The following is a 24,622-nucleotide window of genomic DNA, read 5'->3' as shown; positions in this document are numbered from 1 at the left end:
TAATCAAAGTTTAGAAAAGCCGATAAACTAAGCCAGTTAAGTATTCTTAAATGGGATAAAGAAATGGATCCAAAATAGGACTGGTGTTTTCAACACCCAAGGGGTATTATATAAAATTATTGTCACATTTTTTAAATATTTGTCATCAATTCCAAAAGTTTATTGTTTAAAGTTATCCTTCAAATCTTTAATTAAAAATTTGTTTTTTGTAATGTTCTAGCCAAGTCCATTTTTCACCGAGCAGCTGACAGCTTTTGAGGTATGGCTTGATCATGGATCCGAAAACAAGAAACCTCCAGAATCGACATGTGTAATATTCTTTCTCATGTTAGCTTTTTCGGGGACACTAATGCCGCCATCATTATTGTGTGGAGAGATGTTTGTAGAGCCAAATCATTGTTTTTCCCGCCCCTTTTCTTTTCTTTCCATTTTGCTCTTGCTTTACTTATTTAGATCCATTCTCAATGTATGCTATGTCTATTGATTTCATCCGTCTCCATAGAGTAACCTCGTTTTCCATAGGGTGAACGTTTTTCTTTCTTTTTAATTTTTTGTGTATAATTACAGCAGAGTGACCTTTGTCATAGGTTTTACTCAGCCAAGGACATCGATTCAGGGCGCTGGTTCTTCTTGGTAGATTTCTTGATATGGGACCTTGGGCTGTTGATCTGGTAGCCTTACTTGAGACTTTGCAAATTATTACTGTGCCATTTATTCCTTCTTCTTTTTCATATTTTCCATCTCAGTGGCAATTGCTGTTGGTGGCTGATAGAATAAATTCATTTGTTAGGCCTTGTCCGTTGGAATATTCCCGTATGTTCTAAAGCTTCTGCAGACGACAACGCCGGAGCTGCGACAAATTCTGGTTTTTATATGGACAAAGATTCTGGCCTTAGATAAGGTATATAATATAATTAGGTTATTCTTTTGCAACTGTGGCTTTGAACAATGACTGGTTTTTGATGGGAGAACTTGCTTTGTTTTCCAAGTTAGTTTTATTGATTTGTCTTGGAGCTCCTTGGTCAAGGAGTTTTGAGCTTATTTTCGTTTTTGGGTGCCATACTGCAAGCATATTTGCAATTGCGGTTGTTTTTTTTTGGAGGGTACTCTAATCGTAGCTTCCATCTGTGATTTTGTATGTAGTTTTTCGACTCTTTCCTTTGAATGTGTCATGAAGAGAGTTTTGTTTCCTGTGAATGGTCTCTATTTTCTTTTTTATTTTATTGGTTCTCATATCTAAGCTTGTTATGTTTTTGTTTTAGGTTTAGGTTTTGAGATTATTAGCTCTAGTGTTGGATGCCTTATCTTATGAACTAAATGATTGGTATAATGATACAGTCTCTGTATATATTTAAAGAGCTCTTACGTTCATCCCTTTGCAGTCTGCTTCTCAAGTCCATGGGGGTCTTCTTGCAGCTGGTTTCTTTGATGGTTCTGTCAAGCTTTATGATGCTCGCATTCCTGAATTGTAAGCATATGTACCTTTTCTCCCTCTTGATGCTTTTATTTGAATAAAGCTCTTGGTTAAGCTTCTCATGACCCGCTTTGCAGATTACTTATTAGTTATCTCCCCCCCCCCCCCCCCCCCCCCGCCCCCAATTTTTTTAGAGACAATAAAGAACTCCGAGGACTTCTGGTTTTTTACCATTCACCGGGAAACTGAAATAGAAAATATAAGAAATCTTATGAAATCAAATGGTTTGTTCTGATAATTTTACTTGTTTTGCATTTCTTGCATATTTGCCTTCAACCCTTCTCTGAACTTGTAGGCTTGTCTGCACAATGCGCCCACATGTGCAAAAAGTAGAAAAGGTTGTGGGGATTGGCTTTCAACCCGGACTTGATTCGTCGAAGGTGATAAAACTTCTTGGCTGTGATCAATGTATTTTCAGTATCCTATTAAAATGTATTTGTTAATTCTGCTTATCGTTTTCTTCTTCAGATTGTCAGTGCCTCTCAGGCTGGTGATATTCAATTTCTGGATATCAGAAATCAGAGGGATCGGTATCTAACCATCGATGCTCACAGAGGTTCACTTACAGCACTAGCCGTTCATAGACATGCTCCTATCTTAGCTAGCGGTTCAGCCAAACAGTTAATTAAGGTCTTCAGCCTAGATGGCGATCAACTAGGCACCATTAGATACCATCAACAAGCGTGTTTTCATTGTTGGTGGAATCAGACTTGAATAATATGGGATTTATGTGCTTTAAGATATGAATGGGATTTATTGTTGCTTTAAGATATGAATGGGATTTATGTGCAAGTGCTAATAGCATTTTCATTGTTGGTGGAATCAGACTTGAATAATATGGTTTCCTACGTAATGTGACTTGTAGTTTCAAGTTTGTAGTTAATTTCACTTGTTGGATTCAATGTTGGTTTATAAAAAATGGACAATAATACAACAATTAAATAAATATAAATTTCTAAAAATGGACAAAAACAAGCCTTTGATGTCGGTTTTAAACTGACATTATTGGCCTCTTTAATGTCGGTTTTAAACCGACATTAAAGCCAAACCGACATTAAAGGGCTTCAATAACACTATCAAAGATGTCGGTTGAAAACCGACATTAAAGGCCTTTAATGTCGTTTTTAAACCGACATTAAAGAGGCCTTTAATGTCGTTTTTAAACCGACATTAAAGCCCAACCGACATTAAAGGCCTTTAATAACGCTCGCAAAGATGTCGGTTGCCAAGTGACATTAAAGGCCTTTAATGTCGGTTTAAAACCGACATTAAAGGCCAAAATTCTTGTAGTGAATCTTTTATCCCTTGAATATCTCATCTTTTAATTAATTCATTAATCAAAGTATATCTTATCTTTTAATTAATTCATAATCAAATATATTTAGTCAAACATATTCCCATAAAATCTTTTAGACAAAATCTTCAACAAAGTATATAATTACACTTGACAAATGGGTCAATTAATCCGGTGTCAAGAATAAGAGGGTTTTATTTTTGACAGTTTTTACACGTCAAGTGAAATTATACTTGATAGTTTATAGGTATCAAGTATATAAGGTTTGTTGACATTTTCTACATGTCAAGAATTTGTTTACTCTTAACACGCTTTGCATGTCAAGTTTTTCTTTTTCAAATAAGAAATTATATATTTTAAAATATATTTTATCCTTCACCTATTTTGAAGTCCAACAATATTAGAATACACATTAATTGAAGAATTGAAATCAATTCAAACTTTCCATCCAAGAATTTGCATATATATATATCAATGAACCATATATAAGTTGATGATTACATACTTTATTACAACATATATATGTGCAACCCAAACTTCTAACAATAGCCTAAACTTTCCATCAATGTCGAAATAAAACAAAATATATGTGAAGCCTAAACGTGTACCCTATCAAAACTAGTTCACATATATCCACTATCAACAAAATATCAACAAAACTAGTTCACCTATATTCAGTATCAACAAAATAACAATAGAACTAGTTCACCTATATCCAGTATCAACAAAATTTGTTTATCTAACCCAAAACCCTTAGTTACGACCATTCATCACATGTGACCATTTAAAAAATCAGCAAGCTCCATTCATACTTCATCCAACTTGAGTTGACTGTATGAGGTCCTTGTATCAATCTGATATGAAACCCAAAATATTGAAGTTAATACTTTGATTACTTGAATTTTATAAAATAAATTAAACAATCATTTAAACACAACATACCGATCGAATCTGTAACTACTATGCTCCCATTGGTGATTATATCTCTCATATATCTTATCACATAGTACCCACATTCAACTACTCCAACTTGCAAAGGACACTATAAATACTACTACTTTTACATACTTGTTGTTTATATTTAAAAAAAGTCAAGTATTGACTATTTTAAAGGGAAAAGGTCAAGTATAGTCTAAAAAAAGCGGAGTTTTCATGAAATTTTTTGAACTATTTTACGTTAGCTTTTACTTGACGTTTTTTTTTTTTCATGTCAAGTATAAGGGAGATTTTACTTGACGTTTTATTCATGTCAAGTATAATGGGCATTTACTTGACGCGGAAAAAACGTCAAGTATAGTTTGAAAATATGTGCACGGATTGTAGACGAACCCTAGAAAAATGAAACGCTCCTTCATGCCTCTCCTTCGAAAAGGAAAAGTCATTCACCATGCTTTGTTCGAAATCGTAGCTGGGGAAGAATTTCATTTGTACTTCGTTCGAAATCACCTCCTGAAAACAAAACGAGCTTCGTTTGAACTCTATTCGAAATTGCCTCCTATCCGTTCAAAAACGATGCTTCTTGACCACTGTGCACTGCGTTCCGTTCATCGTGCTTCCTTGTCCACGACCACCATGTTTCCTTGTACCACCATCGTGCTTCCTTGTTCACGTCGTCTTAATGATTCTGACTGTTGTCCTGCAGTGCTCACTACTAGAAATTTGGGTTTTAACGACGCAAAATTTACATCATAAAGAATTTCAATGACATAATTATTGCATCGTTGAAGCCCTTGTCAAGAAAGGTATTTAACGACACTTCGAAAAAACTGTCGTTAAATATGCTTAGATGACACCAAGATTGTGTCATTAATACCGTTACCTTGATGCAATAAATATGTTACCATTATCTATAACTCAACAATATATTGTCATCAATACCCTTACATTGACACTTTAAATGTGTCACCGTTATCTATAACTCGACACCAATATATTGTCATTAATACCCTTATATTGACGCTTTAAATGTGTCACATTTATCTATAACTCGACATAAACAAAATATTTTTTTATTATTGATGACACTTATTTCATGTCATGTTTAAATTTTTCGTTTCACATAATTCTTGTTAAGAAATATGCTATCACAATGCCGTTCCTATTTAATAAATGCTTATATGTCAACACTTGTTTAGTGTAGTTATTTTTCAATTCATAACACATATTTTTCCATCATATATTTACTTATTTTGACATTTTACTATAGTAAAAAGATGAAATACATGATTCAACATTGTGCACATATGCTTAGAAAGTTTTATATTGATAATAAAATATATCAATTACATCGTCGGTAAACATTTTACAATAATCTAAAAGATAAATTAATTGCAATATTACATGTATACATGTGTGACCTAATCTAATCAAACTGATGCATAAATGGACTTGATCAATACCATTGGTCCACAGATTCTTCAACTACCTTTAAATTTGAAGAAAATGGACCTTAGTCAACATTTATTACAGAAAATGCATAAACATTAAGCATATGCCAAACGGATTTCACCTTCTTAATAAGTAGACAAATAAAACTTTTTAAAATAAACCAAGGTTCATACAGCCAAGGTTATTCTTAATAACAGACCCATAAAGGACGCAAAAAATAAATAAAAACACCGACTACATAAGCATAAACATAGTGTTGCAAATGTAAGTTTTGATTCAATCATTAGAGACCTAGCAATGTTCTAGTTTGCATCAAGTTGAAACTTAAACTTCAAACTTAACCCTTCCATTACTCAACCCTTACCCCGAACGATCCCTTAGTTTTCATTACTTGAAAACTTGAGAACTTCAATTCTCCCAATCTACTTTTTTTTTTTTAAAAAAAATGATGGTAAGACCACCACGGGGTTCATCTCCTTACAAGTCAAAAATCCATTGGCTAGCCTGGAACAAACTGTGCACCTCTAAAGATTGTGGTAGCCCATTTACAGTCCATGTAACAAAATCAATAACCCACTTTCCTAAACTATCTTTTGGGGTGTTTCAGTGTTTTAAACCAATATTAAAAATATTTTTTTTAAAAAAATAGTCATTAAAGATACTTAAATCTAAAACTCAGAAAACAAAACACCTACGCTAATTATAACAACACTAACACAAAGTATATATGACAAACAAAACACCTACACTACTAATAAAACTTTACAAGCAAACAAAGTCACGTTGTTTATAACAGAACAAAGCATTAAGTTCCTAAGTACATGTCAACATGAATGTATTATTTTATTTATTCCCCTCTTGAACCCTTTGTAATTATCAGAAAATAATAATAAAAAAAATATCGTGGTTTTTCTCTAGGTATTTGGGTTTTCACGTCATTCGGTGTTTTCGTTGATGTATGGCTTTTAATAATTATACAAAACAAGCCTTCAACGTTAAAAAATGCCAGACAAAACTTCGCATGAGGTCTTCCAACTGCAACATATAATGGGAAAGTGAAATAGACAAACACACCTCCATTAGAATGAAATTCTGGAAAAGCTATACGTCAAAACTGGTGACCCCATAGGAACTAGCGAAGCAACATCAAATCTGCAGTAAAAGTAATTAGGAAAATGACAATGAAACATAAACAAAAAGTGAGTTGCAAAGTTAGTTAATCATTTTTCTCATATTTAGCATCGGATTATGGGTTAAAATTAGAGCTCGAAGTGGAAGAGTGGCATCTGAACATGCGACGACATGAAACAGACAGTAAACCTGGAAATGGGGAATTTATAGTGAAAACTAAGATTTAAGAAAATAATAACAATGAAGAAAAAAACATGGGAAACAACACACACCTTGAATTAAAATGTTTAACGAGAAAGCCAGTAATTGCCATATATGTATCTCCAGTCATCTTCATATTTTTCTACTGAACAAGATTTAAGACTCAACTCGTCTTTTTCTTGGAGTAATTTGGATTCAACTGCTAGAACAAGTTGTGGCTTAATCTTTCACTGTATTGAATGAATTTCTATAGGAAGTTGAATTTTTGGTTGGCATATCAGTAGAAAGCCACTTGAAGAAAATTGATGTGGCAAATTCAGAGGGCTCGCAACTAACTTTGGCATTATGGTGTAAACAAACATTTGCTACTTTCTCCAGCTTCCTATGCTTCTGTAGTTATATAATTGTCCAATAAGGAATATAAGAAAGTTAAACAAGCCACTAATTCATTTTACGTGATTTTGTAGCATTACAAGTTCGCATCGAAAGGAAATTGTAAGGAGTAAATACACGAGGAATTATGCTAGTGCATGAAATTAAGTACTGAGTTTAATTCTATTTGGCAAACTCCAGTTTGGCTACTACATCATTGGGTAACAGTTGATATACCATGAGCTCCTTTGAAGTAACAGGTTGGGATTATCTTTACTTCTGTTGTAATTCGAGTTTCAAGTAATAGGTCCTTTGATAAACGGAGATGGCTCGAACTTGATCCCGTCAAACTTCAAAAGATCATATATCATATTGATTCTTTAAACATAATTAAAAGACAATTAAATTTTTAGAAACGATTAAATCAATCGCTAGAAACCTAGAATTCAATATGCATAAATGGACTTTCAATAAACACTTTAGTAATCCTTTCAAATTTGCGAACCATCATAAGAAATTTTAATCCTAAACCAAATTACTAATCATTAAATTAAAACATCATAAACAAATGTAAAAGAAATCGTTATGTGTGGTAATGTAACGCCCAACAATTCGATATTTCTTTTTGTTTTGTCCATTGTTATTAATATTAAGTGTGGTTATGGGAATTTTTAAATTTATTGGAAGAACCTTACCATTTTGATTTTCTCGAGTAATTAAGGTTGGGAATCCTAAATTGTTTAGGATAATAAGTATTATTTTTTATTTTATTATTTTTATTTTTATTGGAAATAATTAGGGAAGCCCTTATTAAACTAAAGTTGGTTGTTTTTGGTGAGATTTGGGGAGAGAGAGGAGGGGTTGTTTTGGGTTTTTAAAAGGAAAAGAAAAGAGTCATTTTTTTCTTATAAAAAGGCCTTGGGACTCGTGCGTAAAGAGGAAGAGAAAAAAAAATCAAAGAAAGAAAGAGGGGAAAAGAAAAAGAAAAAGGAATTTTTTTTTTTATTATTGAAACCCTAGCCGCCGCACGCCGCCGCCGCGAACCCGAGCCGCCAAGCATCCCCCCTCTCTGTTCAGCAGCGCAGCCGAGCCTGCAGTCGAAACCGAGCCGTCGCCGAGCTTCCAGCCGCGTCGGAAGAATCGTCCAAGCCGATCCAGCAGCCGAGCGTCCGTCGGAGCAGCCGTCTCTCGCACGCCCGAAGCCGAGTCGAAGCCACCTTCGCGCGTCCGCAGCCAACCCGACAGCCAGCCGAGTCGCGCCGCTTCGATCCGACGCAGCGCAGCCGAAACGCTCGTCTACAGCCGTCGCCGAGCGAAGCCGCGGTAGCCGGACCACCAGCAGCCGCCGCGCCACCCGAAATCCGGAAGCCGACGCCCCGCGCGCAAAGATCCGACCGAAAACCCGCTCCGCGACCCGAACCGGCGCGCGCCATCTTCCGGAACCCGACCCGCGCCCGCGTGCATCCGCGTGTGAGCCGCGTCCGCGTGTGAAGCCGCGCCGCGCGCTTCTGCGTAGCCGAGCCGCGTCTCCCTCCTGTTGCAAGCCGAGCCGCATGCGTAAATTCCTGTACCGAGCCGAGCCGCGCCTGCGCCAAGCCGAGCCGGTCCCTGTCCTTTTCCAGCCGAGCCGCCAAGACTAATTTGGCTCCATCCATCTAAATTTTGGTAAATTAATTAATTATTGTGGGATTTCCCAGTAAGACTCCATGCTTCGGACGTTAATTAAATTAATTTGGGACTAAATTAAATTATTTTCCTTAAGGGACGTCTTGGACCAAGTAATTGCTGCAGCGCGGGATTTCTTCAGTAGGGGTTCGAGCACTGCAACCTCTTTCTAGGGTAAGTTATTTCAAATGAGTCTTGAACCGTTAGTCGTTGGCGACCTAATTACGAATTTTGGCATATTAAACAGTTAGGACCTCGTCGCTTGGAAAGCGTATTGCCTCGCGGTTAGGACTCGACAAGTAAATCTCCAGGTAAGAGATTCTACTACTAGCTCCACGTTTAGAATTATGAGACCATGTATGCTCCAATTTTTGCATGTTGAGGATTAGACAGTACGATGCCTGAAATCAATGTTAGTATGATGCAAATGACGATATGGTTATACTATAGTCTGTTATGTGTGGCGAGAGCTGTTATGGCTATACGACGAATGTCGAGACGGAGAGTGTAGTGATGATTTATCTGATATGTTATATGCTGATGCCATGTGTATGTATATTGCGATTAGGGTACCTGTTAGCTTAATCTGTTAGAGTCGTACCTGCATGGGTGTCCTTCGGGATCACCACCTATTGAGGACTGTGTGGTCCGACGGGACACCAGTCTAGCATGGATATAGATATGACTCGAGTGACTCGACGGGGTCCTCGCATCCCGACTGTCCTAGGTGCCCCCGGGGCACCGAAGACCAGAGTTACGTTCCTACGGGAGCGCATGTTGCACGTGTTCGGGAACGTACCAGAGATTGGGTACCAGTTACAGGACTCTGACAGGAAGTTAACAGGCACCTAGTGGGACTAGTAGTGGGTCCCTTACTGAGTATTTTATACTCTCTCTTCATTTCATGTTTTCAGGTAGAGGACGAGGCAAGGGCAAGGGCAAGCTGGCGAGCGACCCGAAGTGACCGTGGCGGGCCATAGGGACTACTGCTTCCGCTTATCCTTATTTTAGACTTTCATAGCTGAGTTTGAGTACCTTTCATTACTTATCATCTTATTATGTAGATAGGGCCCGAGTAGGACTTTAGGACGCATTAGACCTTTTTGCATAACTACCTTGTTTTAGATTTTCATAAATAAAATTTCTCAAACCTTATGCGTTTTTAATAATTTTGATGACTTAAACCGCTTGTTCTATATTTAGTAATGACTTCGACTCAGTATAAGGAGTTGGGTCGTTACAGGTAAGATGGATCAGATAAAAAGTGTTGCAAACACCAGCAGAGTATACTCGACGTGGATCGTTTGGGGAAAGTATCGTCACTTCCATCTTCAGAGACAACATTAGATTAAAAGCAATTGAATGCTAGAATTTCAAGTCAATTTGAAAAAAATTAGATATAAAGTCAAGATGAAAGAAAAAAAAAATTCAATATTAAAATGAAGAAAAATAAAACACTAGCATAGTATAATTAGCGTCGATCACTTGGGGAAAGTATCATCACATCTAACTTCATTCCAACGCAATACAAAATTACATCTTAAATAAACTTCAATAATTATCGGTAAAAGAATTATAAATGGAGAAAAAAAAACCCATTCAAGGTAAAGAAACATGGATCAGACAAAAACGTGATAAACACACAACAGCCTAGTATAAACGACAATGGTTTTAGTCCGTCTTCAGATTTACGCGGAGGGTTAATTTGCGTTTTTGTGAGAGAGGGGGAATTAAAAGCTTATATTGTTATTTTAGTTGTGAGAGAAAGGAAATTTAACAATTTTGTAGGTTATAAGAGTTTTTTATTTGGAAAATTTTTTAACGACACAATTTATGTGATTAATTAATGACGAGAAAATTGTGTCAAGAAATAATCCATACTTTTATTTTCAACGACACAATTTACGTCACCCCACTCTTTTTTTATTTTCAACGACACAATGTCTTGATTAGTAGTGTCATTAAAAACAATTTTTCTAGTAATGGCTATTTATGCTTTGATTTGTACCGCATTAACTCATCAATCGACAAAAAAAAAAAAAAAAAAAAAGGAGTGCGCCGCCAAGGGACGTGGAACTCGTGGCATCAGTTCGGCCACCCGACAGTATGGTCGCTGCGAAGTTGTTGCTTACTATTCAGTTGATCACTAGGTTCGTTTATTATTCATAAGGCTCCTTGAATTTTTCCATCATTTTCTTATACGTTTTTTGATCGAGAAATTCTGGACTTGGTTGTTATTGGTTCATACGATATCTTGAATGGAATAAGGTTTTGATAGTTTTAAATTCACTCAAATTAGAGCGATTTTCTCTAAGTTTTAGTTTAAAAGAGGTGATATTTTGGTTCTTATATTTTGAACCAAATGTAAGAAGCTCAATCATTTGTTCTCTAAATGGTATATTATATCAATTTTTCTTATGTTGGTTCTCCATGATTTTGCTCCTAGACAAGGATATACATTTGTTATCTGACCAAAAGTGATTATATATAATTGTTACTTATATTGCCACAATGTTGATTATTATCAGAATGTAAAAATTAGCTCAGGAACAAAATAAGAAGATTAAAAAAGTGATTCGTCAAAGAAAATTCCATCAAATAAATAGCATCCCCATAATTCATACTACAATAATAGGGCAGAGGTCAATTAGCATCATTGTATTTAATCTAGTATTACAGGTAAAAGTTTTGCAAAAGGAGGAAGAATCTGAGGAAGGATCTGAACAAGAATTTAGGGAAGAATCTGATGATCAGGGAGATAAACCTAGACTTTGCATTTAGAGACCTTTCTTATACATAATCTAATTTTCTGCATGTCACTACAAGAAATTGTGTTTTTAGTGGCGCACCAAAAACGTCACTAAAACTAAAAAATACGTCGCTAAAAGTATTAGCGACGCAAAGTCGTTCGTCGCTAGGACTGTCGCTGATTCCGCGTCGTTAAAAGTTTTAGCGACGAAACAATTATGCGTCGCAAATGATATGCTTTTAGTGACGTTTCCGCGTTACAAAAAGCCTACTTTTAGTAACATATATTATGTCACTATTTATTTTTTATAGTGACGTTTTACACTCGCCACTAAAAATGAAGTTTTAGTGACAAATAATGTTGTTGCTAAAGGTTAATTTGGGACCATTACAAATATTTTTTGTGACATATTAAAGTGCGTCACTAAAAATTCCAACTTTTTTTTTTTAAGAAAAAACCAATGCTTTTTAAAAGTATTTTATTATATAAAAAATAATTTTTAATTTATTATATAAAAACCTGTTATACAATCTCAAATATAATTATATTGCATATGTTTTGCATTCCAACAATGATATACAACATGATCAACTCAAACAACACATAAACAAGAATGTAAGCTTTCCGTCAATTGAACCATTTATGTTTCTTCAATCAACCCAATCTTTTAAAAGAACTAACAAATTGCATATATATGCTTAAACATACATATAGTTGATCACTACAATACTAGTTGTTCAAGAAACACAAATTAATCAAAGAAGCTTGGAACTCAATGACCTTGTATGAACTTGGTTTCAAATACAAACTTGGATTCCACAACCTAAAAGAAAATACAACAACATCAAGTTAAAAATAAGCAATCAATTAGAGAAAAACTTAGAACAGATAAGCAATCACTAGAGTATTGAAGCAAATTACCAAAATATAAAGTATTAAAAATTAAGCCAATATAAAATGAAGTATATCCAAATACACACGGTACGCATTCAAGTCGTGGTACAATGGATGTTTCTGAGAGTTACAATAGTCTAATGCTTTAGCAATATATAAAGCAACTCTTAATCTCATAGCACACTCAATGGTCTGATTCTCCCATATAAATGTTGAATTGTAAGAGGAGAAAAACAAAATAGTTTACCTTTCTTTTAATAGCATTACACAATCATCGCTTGAAAGATTCCTCCTTCCTAGCCATCGAACAAACGCTAGCAATAAGTCTTAGGCAACACAACATATGTTCTATTGAATTCAACATTTTCAAACAAACTAAAGTTTCACATTTTATTTATAGTTTGTTTACGCTATGACTATCATGCAATTATTATACAACTCAATAGAAACCATAAACAAAAGATCAATAGAAAATCAACCAAATGGTTCATTAAGGCATTTCATCAAACACAATGTAAGCTATCAATATGGGTAATGTTGATACCTTTAAAGAATTACAAAATAGTTAAAATGACTAAAAATAAGCAAAAGATAAATGAAGAGTGTTGAACAATACTTGAATTTTGTAATATATGTTCATAGGCCCATCTTGAAAATCAAAACCATCCAATTAACATTCATTCTAAGGTCTTTGAATATCAACCAAGAATGATGTTTAGCAAGAAAACTTTGAAAGACTAACAAACAAACCAATTCACAAAAAAATGAAACAAAAAGCACATGTTTTCCACTTTAAATCAAGTCAAGAGTAGCTTTTGATAATCTAGTTTGCTCAAATTTGATGAAAATTTGAAGTGCGGCATATTATTACAAGTGTAACTTCCATAAAAGAAATAATTATAGTCAATGACGTAGCTTTAGTGTACTCTAATCAATTCTTAGGTCATTCCATAAAGGAATATGTGAAGGTCATTCTATAGAAGCTTCACTTAACATGCCTATAACGTAAAAAACATACAAAGAAACAACAAACATTATAAATAGCCTTATTCTAATTGATTCTTAGCTTTACTTTACTCTATTAAGGGAATACATATTAACCACAACCACAACCACAACTACACATTAACCACAATGAGAAAGAATTTGGGCTTTTTCTTCATGAAATGAACAAGGAAACAGAAGCAATATATAATGAAAAAAGAAAAGCACCTCAACTAGAGCTAGGGTATTCAAGTTAGGAGTCAACGTTGGCTTTACTCCTGTGTCTGCAAAGATCATCCAAATGCTTCACTAAGGCATTTCATCAAACACATTGTAAGTTACCAAACACATGTAAACTTAGACAAACCTTGCTAAAATTGGCCTTGGTCTTGGTCTATCCTCTGGATCAATACTTTATGATAGAACAATGAAAAGTTCACAAAAATGGCATTAGAAAAACATGAAATGAAGACCATCTTGTTCAATACTAATAAGCATAACCATGAAATCTCCCTTTACCTTGATTTTCTAATTCGAAGAAACAAAAAATCAATTAAAAATCTAAATAGTAATCAAGACTATGCAAACATTATAAAGATGAAGCCCAATCTTAAAACTAATTAAGAGAATAAATATTCAACAAATCAAATTCCAAATACATCACTCAAAAAATTTTAAAACTTCTCACCAGAATGTCTTGGGCGTGGAGCAGAAGTGTTTAAGGAAGTTAGAGCAGAATCATAGGGCTGTTCGCGTGAAGCAGCTTTTGGGACCGTTCGAGGTTGATGGTCGTCAGGTGGTTTGTACAGTTGGAAATGGCGTGCTTCGCGTGGTTCGTTCGGCGTGGTTCGTCTAGCATGGCCGTAGAAGCATCGTGCAGTTCGTTTGGTCGTAGAAGCGTCATCGTACTTCGTCGTCAGCCTCCTTAGTTCGTACAGATGGGTGGTTCGGCGATGGAGAACTTTTGGGTGGAGATGGGAGGAGAGGAGGTGGAGATGAAGAGCTTTCGGGTTGGGTAATGGGAAGAGGGAAAGGGTTTTTTAATTAAAATTGTTTAATGAAAAAGAGGAGGGAAATAAAAGGGGGAAATATTTTAGGACTTTTAGCGACGTCTATTTTTGTTGCTAAAGCTATTAGATTTTTAGTGACATTATTATTGTGTTGCTAATTCTTTTAGTGACGCAAATTTAAAACGTGTCGCTAATAATAATTTTTTGTGACACATTTTTTCTGCGTCGCTATAAATGACCTTTTACTGACCAAAATTTGTTACGTCACTAAAAATTTGTCACTGAATAACAATTTTCTTGTAGTGTGTCTTGTTGTTTTCCATTTGAGTTGAGTGAGACTAAGTCTCTTTTATTTTGTTGTCCAATTCTGCTAGAGGAAAAGGCACTCAAGATATTATTGTGATTGAAAATTCTAACTTGGTCAAGTCAAAAACCTTGAAAGGTATTGATATTGATGTAAGTTAATATTCATCCTTAAATACAATTTTACAATTTGAACATTGATATATAATTGATGTGTCATTTCACTTCACGTTGCAGCTGGGAAAAAAATTGAACTTTCAAGGTGTGAAAGGTTGTTATAAGTTCAATTTTGTTTGTTTTAATGGATATTTAACATTTATTTAATTTCTATGATAATTCTTCTAGAAACAAATATGTCATTATATAGATTTAGGAATGCTTTCCTCACCGTTTACGAACTTGTATTTATTCTTTTTACCAGGGAAGAGATAGAGAAACAAAAGGCTCACGAGCGATTCATGAGGCTTTAAGAACAAGGAAAATGCACTTTGATAGTAAGTTGCATGAGTTACCTAATTTTAAACGTTATAAATAGTATAATATGACTAATTTTTATTTTTAACAAAGTATCTACTCGACCTTTTATGTTTTATAGATTGATACTCATAGCTTGAATTGGATGAAGTACGAGTGATGTGGGCTGAAGCTTTAGCTCGATACATATGGTAGACACACCTAGATATGATCTTGTTAATCTCGTAAATGGCTAACATATGGGAATGCCCATAACCTTTTTTGTGTCAATGTTTTGTTCATAGTCATTATGCTTATATGAGGCAATAGATGTAAGGGAATATACTTTAGTTTTGATTTTGGAATAGGCCACAGATAAATTTTAGTTGGCTATATTTGGATTGAAATTGTGTAATTGTTGATGACATTGTTGAGAAGAATGGAATTATTGGTTGAAAAGTTTATTTTGTTGATGGATATGTTTTATTGAAATTAATGTACCTCATACAGGAAACAGAAAAGAAAAAATTTATATATTTAATATATTAATAAACAGTATAAATGACGTTAAATACATGTCAAATATACTATCTTACTTGAATCAAATATCCAATTTTACTTGACGGATAAATAGTGTCAACTATACAATTTTACTTGATGTGTAAATAGTGTCAACTATACAATTTTACTTGACACATAAAAAGCGTCAAGTGCAATGGATTACTTGACGTTAATACATTGTCAAGTAAATGTATACTTGACGGTTTTTTAGTGTAAAGTAATGTGATTATCTTACTTGAATCAATTATACAATTTTACTTGACGGATAAATAGTGTCAAGTATACAATTTTACTTGACGTATAAATAGTATCAACTATACAATTTTACTTTACACATAAAAAGCGTTAAGTGCGATGGATTACTTGACGTTAATACAATGTCAAGTAAACGTATGCTTGACAGTTTTTTAGTGTCAAGTAATCTGACTATACCTGATACCCACTTTGGAAAGAAACCCAAAACCCATGTCATCCAGATCTGTTTCGATGTTGTCCAAAGCCATTCCATCCGCCATCTGTCCGTTTGACTCTATTCTGCTTCGACAACGAAGCTAGTTGTCCACCTGCTCTACTCTGGTTCGATTCGCTCTCTCGTTGCGAAGCTCGCATGTCCTCTTTCAGATCAAATCATCAACTCATCTTTGTTCGATTTCAATCAATCCGCTCTAAATCCACTGCACTTGTCTCTGTTCGTGCATCTGTATTTAATGCATAATCCCTGCCGACTCCGAATCAGTTTACCCACCGCAATGCCCTTGCTTTGCTTTAGTATTGTAAAGAGTTTTGCTCATCTTCACCTGCTATGTTCATCTGTATTGTGAACATCAGTTTTGTTTAGTTTTGCTTTTAATCCGATGCCAATTCGTATAAGACACCCAGTTTCTCGCAGATCCGATGTCCTGTTCACAGATTTAACGATTTCTGTTTACAGATCCGACTCTTCCTATTTACCAATCCTAACCATCTACTAACATATATGAACCATCTACTGTTTACTCTATATCTGACTTGTTATTTGTGCTTGCCTCTATTTCTATTGTCTATGTAGTTCTACTGCTTTTGTATTTGTGATGGAGAAAATTGATATAGCGTGTCTCATTAGCACAATTCTCAATGGCACAAATTATATTACCTGGACTCACCAAATGAGGAGTTTTTTATTGGTCGAAAACTATGACGTATTGTCACCGATGATATTATCAAAGCAACCAAACAGGACAAGGAGGATGGCAGTAAATTTATCGAACACCTCGAAGATTGGGACAACAAAAATCATCAGATTATCACCTGGCTTAGTAACACATCAATCTTTGCTATTTCTACGTAATTTGATGCCTTTGAGGATGCTAAAGAGTTATGAGATTTTTTATCTACATGCTTTAAATATGTTGGATTAGCTCATTACTATCAATTGCAGAGTAGCTTTGTCAATCTCTATCAAATGCTGGTCAATCTATTAATGAATATCTAATAGTTCTTCAACCTACCTGGACTCAGCTTGATCAAGCTCAAAATCAGTAAAGATCATCTTCGCCTTATTAAGGTTCTCATGGATCTTCGCCCAGAGTATGAATCAGTTCATGTTGATCTGTTACATCGCAACCCTCTGTCATCTCTTGACAGTGTCGTTCAAGAAATTTTATTTGAAGAAAGATGACTTGTCATTATCGCTCCTCTCTGCCCACTGATGTCGCTCTTGCAACCACTCATATCCACGACCTACTAATGAATCCACTTTCTACGAAAATTGTAAACTTCATGGTCATAAGTTTGCTAATTGCCGTACTATTGAGTGCAGGTATTGTCACAAGCAAGGTCACATCTTGGAAATTGTCCAACTTGCACATCCCACCCTTCTGGTCACTCACATAAACCCAAGTCTGCTTCTACAACTGATTCTCAATCTGTTGTTGCTACCACCCCATTTGATATTAACGCACCTTCGAACTTTCAATTAAATAATCTTCATGACTTATTGAAATAGGTGATCTTTTCCAGCTCTATTGCTCTTGTTGTCACCCCAAGTTCAAGATCCTCAGACGGGGCAAGTGATTGATATAGGATGGAAGGTGGGACAATTATTTGAGCAACAATCTCTATCTCCCATCCATCTCTACCTTTGGTCAACCAGCAGATATCTTCACCAAAGCTTCCTATTTTCCTCGTTTCATTTAGTTACTTCACAAACTCAGCATGATAGAGTAAAGATCATCTTAAGTTTGAGGGAGGGTATTACTATAATTAGAATATTTTTTGGAAAATATTATTCATATATATTCTTTCCTTTAGTGTCCTTTAGTTTGTGTAAACTCTTTGAAGAACACGTGGTTTTAGTTAGGGTTAATGTAAATCAAAAATTACTTTGTACTAGTCAACTCATTTTTACTGAAAAATGGTGAAATTTCTCATTGTTCTTCAATGGTTCCTCTCAAGCCTTCAAGGATTTGTTTTCTTCTCAATCTCACGAAACAAACTTTGATTTCCTTTCTTTTATTGTTTCTTTCAAGCTAGCTTTTAATGGATGTTGAACTTTCCAAGGAAAATAATGTGCACACAGTAGAAGAGTAAAGGAAGAAGATGATGATGAGTACAGGAGCTACGTGTGGTTCGACAAAATTGTCTATTTCCACGGAATGGAATTTTCTTGAAGAAATCAGATAAGTCGTTTTCTCTCTTTACAAAAGCACAATCTAATCTTTTTTTAACAGATCTGAACAAGTATTTATAATTAGGGGAATCCGTGGAAATGACAAATATAAGAATAGAAAATAGAAAAATAGCAAACTGTTTATTTTTTTATTTATGGCAAAACTAACTGCCTTAAATATTTTCTCACTTTTTTGGGCCGAAATTACCCTTCCACGGATGAGAACTGTCCAGATACAAATACAGTGTATTTCATGAGATCGAAAAATCAAATAAAATATCACATATCCGATTACAGTGTATTTGTAAACACACCCACTTATGATAATTATTAAATAAATCAAAAAATTATTATATTCTTTCAGAGATCCCTAAACATATTCAATTGGTTTCAATATCCTTATTTATTCAGATTTTTACCTTCAAATTAATGAAAAATAACTTCAAATATTTAATTTTCTAATGCAATAATTATAAATTCAAACTATTATAGATTCAAAACTATATAATGTAGTAATTATTTATTATCATAAAAAATAAGAAATTAACGAAAAAGATATTCAAATCTTCATTTTTGAAATTTTGGAATTATACATTCGAAAGTGAATACGTTCTAAAATAATGGCAAAGATAATGCAATAATTAATTATTAACAAAAACATTAAAAAAGTAACGAAAAATCATATAAAAGATCAAAATTTCAAAGCGCACGTAAATACCAGTAATTCCCTAAAATTATGGCAAATATAATGCAAATAATTAAGTTTAGATTCAAATCTCAACCCTCTCTAAAATCATGCCAAATACAATGCAAATATTAATTATCTAGGGAAAAAATGCGGAATTAAGGGAAAACGAAATTAAAATATTCGTCGGAACACCATATTGACAATCAACCGGAATGCTCATGGCCGCAGAAACGTAAATTTGAACGAAGAACATAGCAAATAAAATATAGTGTATTAGTAAACACTCCCACTTATGATAATTATTAACTTAATCAAAAAGTTATTATATTCTTTCAGAGATCCCTAGACATATTCAATTGGTTTCAATATTTCCTAATTATTCCGATTTTTACCTTCAAATTAATGAAAAATAATTTCAAATATTTAATTTTTTAATGCAATAATTATAGATTCAAACTATTATAGATTCAAAACTATATAATGCAGTAATTATTTATTATCATAAAAAAAAAAGAAATTAACGAAAAAGATATTCAAATCTTCATTTTTGAAAATTTGGAATTATATATTCGAAAGTGAATACGTCCTAAAATAATGGTAAAGATAATGCAATAATTAATTATTAACAAAAACATTAAAAAAGTAACGAAAAATCATTTAAAAGATTCAAATTTCAAAGTGCACTAAATACCAATCATTCCCTAAAATAATTTTAGGCAAATATAATGCAAATAGTTAAGTTTAGATTCAAATCTCAACCCTCCTTAAAATCATCCCAAATACAATGCAAATATTAATTATCTAGAGAAAAAATGTGGAATTAAGGGACACGAAATTAAAATATTCGACGGAAGACCATATTGACAATCAACCGAAACGCTCATGACCACAGAAACGTAAATTTGAACGAAAAATGTAACAAAGGATATTGTTTTCAAAATTTTAACTGCAAAAATCCAACGGAAGGTTGAAGAACGAACACAATGGTACAAACGATCAGAAGGTTGAAGATTGGTGGAAAGAGATCTAGGAACGGTTCCGATGAAAAGCAATCGGTGGTGCAAAGCGATTAAGTAGGGAGCAATTTTAAAAGTTTCGGTGAAAAGCAATCGGTGGTGCAAACCGATTAAAAAAGGAAGGTGCGCGTATCTGGAGAAGTAGAGTGGTTGCATGCAGAAGATATGATGTTTTACAGAAGATGATTTCTTTTTTTTCTGGGGGGAGGGGAAATTAGAAGATTGAAGGGAGTGCATAGTATGTATTAATTATAGGGTATTTGTGGTTTTTCTTGCTATTGTATTTAGAAATTTATATTGTCAATTCGGTATGGGCATTTAAGGTATAGTTTTCCCATTTATTATGTGGAAATTAATTATTTTGCTATTTTGACAATTTAAAAATAAAATTGTCATTTATCCAAAGTAAACCTTATGTTTTGCTATTCTTCTTGTCGCCCCTTATAATTATTTATACCACTTAGTTACAAAAACTTTTTATAAAAAGAAAATAGAACATATTGATTTGCAATGAGGTAGAAATTTTTATAAATTTTATATTATTTTGATTTCTTATAAGTTTTTGTTTTTCTCTCTCTTTCTTCTTTCCCCTCCCTCCTTCTTTCTCTCTTTCTCCTTGTTTCTCTCTCACATGCATCTCCTTAAAAATGTGTTATTCACTACCCAAAACCTCCATTTTTTTATGGAAAGAAGCAAAACTCATCATTTTTATTGGGAAAAAATGCTATACATTTTAAGGGTAATTTTGTGTCGAACCAGTGTTTCAAGGATAATTTCGCGACAAAACAAATTAAAACGAACCTTTGTTTTTTTGCCATCCTTGATAGTCTTTAAACAAGTTCTCAATCTTCATTTCATTTTCCTTCGAGTATAGTAACTCCAATGAACTCCATTTCTCTTAAACTTCCAAAACTCACATCCTAAAAATCAAGATTACAACCAAAAATGATGGATTTAGGATTTGTTTCCACACAAGAAGAAAAATGTTTTGAGCTTGGAGTTAATAGTTCCACGATTATGCAGGTTGAAAGAAATGGATGAGGAAGGAAGCTATGTGGTAAAATTTAAAAGCCCTACTTTTGAAAGCTTGGACGACAATGGAGAAACAACTTTACTTCAAAGAAATGAACGGGAGACAGAGAGAAGGGGAGGAGAGAGAGAAACTGGGAAAGGGTGAGAAAATAAAATAAAAGGAAATTTAAGGGGTCTTTTCAAACATATAAAAAAAACAGTAAAATATTTACACCCTATAGAACAATTCAAAAAATGAAAAAAGCCCAAAGATCCACCGTGCAAATATAAAAATGTTCCGTCAACCATGTCGTCAACAACGCGCGCCTAATATATTTGCGATCGTTTAGATATGGTTATAATTTATACCTGATAATTTAGATATGACTACAACGCGATCGTTTAGATATGGCTACAATTTATACACGATCGTTTAGATATGGCTATAACGCGATCGTTTCGATATGACTACAATTTATATGCGATCGTTTAGATATGGCGACAATTTTTACGTGATCGTTTAGATATGGGTACAATTTATCTTTTCAATTCCATCGTTTAATTTTGTTACACGATCGTTTACTTTTTTTTAGACGATCGTTTACTTTTTTTACACGATCGTTACAATTGGGTACTCCAATCATATGATTTTTTTTTTCAAGATTTTTTATACACTATCTTTTATTTTTTTTACAATCATTTATGTTTTTTAAACGATTGTTTACATTTGGCTACTCCAATCTAAATGATTTTTTTTCAAGATTCTTTAAACACGATCGTTTACATTTGGCTACTCCAATCTAAATAAATTTTTTTCAAGATTCTTTATACACGGTCTTTTAGATTTTGTTATTTTTTGTACACAGTCGTTTAGATTTGGTTATCCAAATGTAAACAACGTAGAAAAAAGGAAAAGAAGAAAGACGATGGAAAGAAATTGCAAAAAGAAGAGAAAAAGTTGAAAGGCGATGGAAAGAAATCGAAGCGAAAAAAAAAAGAGTAAAAGAAGAAAAACGACGGAAAGATTAAACGACGTAAATAAAAAATTGAAAAATAAAAAAGATGATGGAAAGAAATCGTAGGAAAAGAAGAAAGAAGAAAGACGAAATTGCAGGGAAAGACGGGAAGACGAAATAGTAGGAGGAAGACGAATCGCGAGGAAGAAAAAAAAGATGGAAGGGAAAACCTAGAATATTTAAAAAAATGGCTAATTTTATGGGCTTCGTTACACGGGCCGTAAATACTTTGGTATTTTGTTACATTTACACAAGTTTTTCTAAATTTAAATGGTAAAATTGATTTATTTTTAAATAATGTGTTTTTTAAAAAATATTGACAATAATATGGTAGGTGGAAAAGTATTGTAAAAGATAAAGTAGCAAAGTCGTGGATTGGATACACGTCTTCAAGTTGAAATAGGATTGGAGTCGTGGACCAGTTCATGATATCTTACTGGAGTCGTGGAGTCGTGTACACGATTTTGGTATAGGTGTACGTTCTGGCAGTCAACTGTAGCGTTGACTGCTAGATTTTTCGCGTAAAGGCGAAGTCGTATACCAGGGTACATGACTTCGTTCACGTGCATCTGCAGACATACACTTGTCATTCATGCAGTGAAGTTGTGTACCGGGTACACGACTTCATCTCTTTATAACCCTAAAAATCACCGATTCTACCTTCATTCGAATTTTTTATTCAAACTTTCTTCTCTCGATCTCACTTCTCTTCTTCGTCGACCTGCTTCCATCCTTCAACAAAATTTCTCTTCACCTCCATCCTTAACCAAAAATCACCCATGCTTCCATTCTTCACACCGAAAAAGGTGCATACATTCCATTTTTTACACCAAAAATCACTCACATTAGCATCTTTCACCAAAAAAGTGCTCCTCTTGTCATTATTTTTGTTTCCACATTTTCGTTAAAAGGTATATTTATTTAACTAAATCATAGTCCGGGTACACGATTTTGTTGTTAAAATTATTTAATTTTATGTTTATTATTTTGTTGTCAAATTAATTTAATTCATATTGTAGTTGACTTTCCCCAAATCCTCCATTTGTTCTTTCAGTTTTTTCATTACAAGGTATGTTTATTTAACTAAATCGTAGATCGGTTTAGGCATGTTATTTGATTAAATATTTTTGTTGTAAAAATTATTTGAACAATTTAATTTATGTTCGTTATTTGATTTTATTTTTTTGTTGTAAAAATTATTTTAATTTAGTTATATTGTTTGAATTTAGATATATTAATCGAATTTTGGCTTGTTATTTGATTTAATTATATGGTTTATATTTTTTATATATCTTATAGTAAATGGGAAATTTAATTAAATTTTGAGGGTGAGGTTTGATTGTTTTTAATTTTATAATATAGTTTGAAGGTATCAAAAATATAATAATAGTTGGTTGGTGGTTATTTAAACTCTACTTTTTTTCATCAATTTAATTTAATTACTTCATATTCATAAATCAATTATGTTTTAGGAGTCAAAATCATATAAGCTTACAAGAAATCTTTTCTTTTGATGATATTCCCAACTAAGTAAAGTGAGTTCATTTTCACTGTGTGTTGGTTATTATATTCTGAATAAATTTACTTGTTGTGGTTATTAAGAGTATTTTCAAGAATACAGTGATTTTTGAACATATAGACAAAAATAGTGTAGTTTGAAAAAAAAATGACAGGAATAAAGTGGTTTGGAAAACTATTATAAAAAATGGAGTGATTTTGGTTTTCGAATGAAGTGAATGTTTGACCAATTTGACCCCACGTGGAACGGGAAACGGAATTCGACTTCCTTACAAAAAATTATTTTTGAAAAAGATTAATTTTTTAGAGTGAAGTCTTTTTTCTTTTTCTTTTTTTTTTAATCGTACCAAAATCACAAATAAACAAATGGATATTTCAAAGAGATTTTTCTCAATTTTTCAACCTATAAAGCCATGGTCTTCTTTCTCCATTTTCTTTCAAAAACACATTTAGAAAATGTAATTCATCAAAATATATAATTAAAAAAACTTAATATTCAAATCTTTACTATGATGATAAATAAAAACCTAATATCTTTACTACATGAGGGTGCATCAGCAGATCAAATATCATTTGATACGTCAACAACATATTTGTTGACTGTTCAGATGAAGGTAGAACACCGCTTCATCTAAATTGTCAAAGAAATTATAATAAGTTATAGATAGTGCAAATTTTATTCAAAAAACAACATATACATGAAATAATACCTGAAACTCAAAGGTCGACAAACTAAAGCCTGTAGTGGTCTTTGTGGCGCCACAATAGAGAATCTGTCGTATGCCCATACTTGTAGCAACATTAATGGGACAACAATCTCTAGAGAGTGTGCATTACTCACTCGACACAGTTCCTTGTACAACATGCGACGCATGCAACGCCCTATGCATACGTACCAACCTGGTCGAAATCAATTATAGGTGGAAGAAACATATAATGGACCAGGGTGTTTGACTTGTCGGCAAACAGAAAGCTACCAATTAGCTGCATCATATGTGTAGGATCTTATCTCTGAATGCTCATAACATCAGCATCCGATGGCAATTCTGTAAACTTTTCCGCCAACCATAGAAGACTCAACAGTTGACCTTTCATGTCAGGTAGTAGAACTCCCAAGTAATCTTCGCAGACTATCTTCTAGTTATATCTTAATGATCCTACCAAAGGCTCACCATCAACTAGAAACCCTAATTGGACTGCAATATCCCGTAGTCTGATCGTGCATTCCCCACAAGGCATATGAAAAC

The 24,622-nt window shown here is 33.6% G+C and overlaps 1 protein-coding gene, 1 long non-coding RNA gene and 2 other non-coding genes across 4 annotated transcripts; 1 reads left to right on the top strand and 3 right to left on the bottom strand.

Moving 5' to 3' along the window:
* The first annotated feature begins 962 nt into the window (after positions 1 to 962).
* Positions 963 to 2,345, top strand: LOC127144393 (regulatory-associated protein of TOR 1-like). The gene is made up of 4 exons (XM_051080300.1): positions 963 to 1,085; positions 1,383 to 1,468; positions 1,770 to 1,854; positions 1,943 to 2,345. Exons 1-4 carry the CDS (start codon positions 963 to 965, stop codon positions 2,186 to 2,188), a joined length of 540 nt encoding a protein of 179 aa, XP_050936257.1. The 3' UTR covers positions 2,189 to 2,345.
* A 7,428-nt stretch (positions 2,346 to 9,773) lies between these two features.
* On the bottom strand, positions 9,774 to 9,854 carry LOC127145037 (small nucleolar RNA Z103). The gene has a single exon (XR_007816817.1). It is a non-coding gene; the product is annotated as a small nucleolar RNA Z103 (small nucleolar RNA).
* A 105-nt stretch (positions 9,855 to 9,959) lies between these two features.
* LOC127145035 (small nucleolar RNA Z103) lies at positions 9,960 to 10,035 on the bottom strand. The gene has a single exon (XR_007816815.1). It is a non-coding gene; the product is annotated as a small nucleolar RNA Z103 (small nucleolar RNA).
* A 1,915-nt stretch (positions 10,036 to 11,950) lies between these two features.
* Positions 11,951 to 13,445, bottom strand: LOC127144454 (uncharacterized). The gene is made up of 3 exons (XR_007816101.1): positions 13,381 to 13,445; positions 12,416 to 12,464; positions 11,951 to 12,097 (listed from the first exon to the last, which is right to left on the bottom strand). It is a non-coding gene; the product is annotated as an uncharacterized LOC127144454 (long non-coding RNA).
* Between the last annotated feature and the right edge of the window lie 11,177 nt (positions 13,446 to 24,622).

The sequence above is a fragment of the Cucumis melo genome, chromosome 12, assembly GCF_025177605.1.
Source record: "Cucumis melo cultivar AY chromosome 12, USDA_Cmelo_AY_1.0, whole genome shotgun sequence".
In the NCBI taxonomy this organism is placed as follows: Eukaryota; Viridiplantae; Streptophyta; class Magnoliopsida; order Cucurbitales; family Cucurbitaceae; genus Cucumis; species Cucumis melo.
The sequence above is the reverse complement of the archived record's forward strand: the minus strand, read 5'-3'. Positions and strand labels throughout refer to the sequence as shown.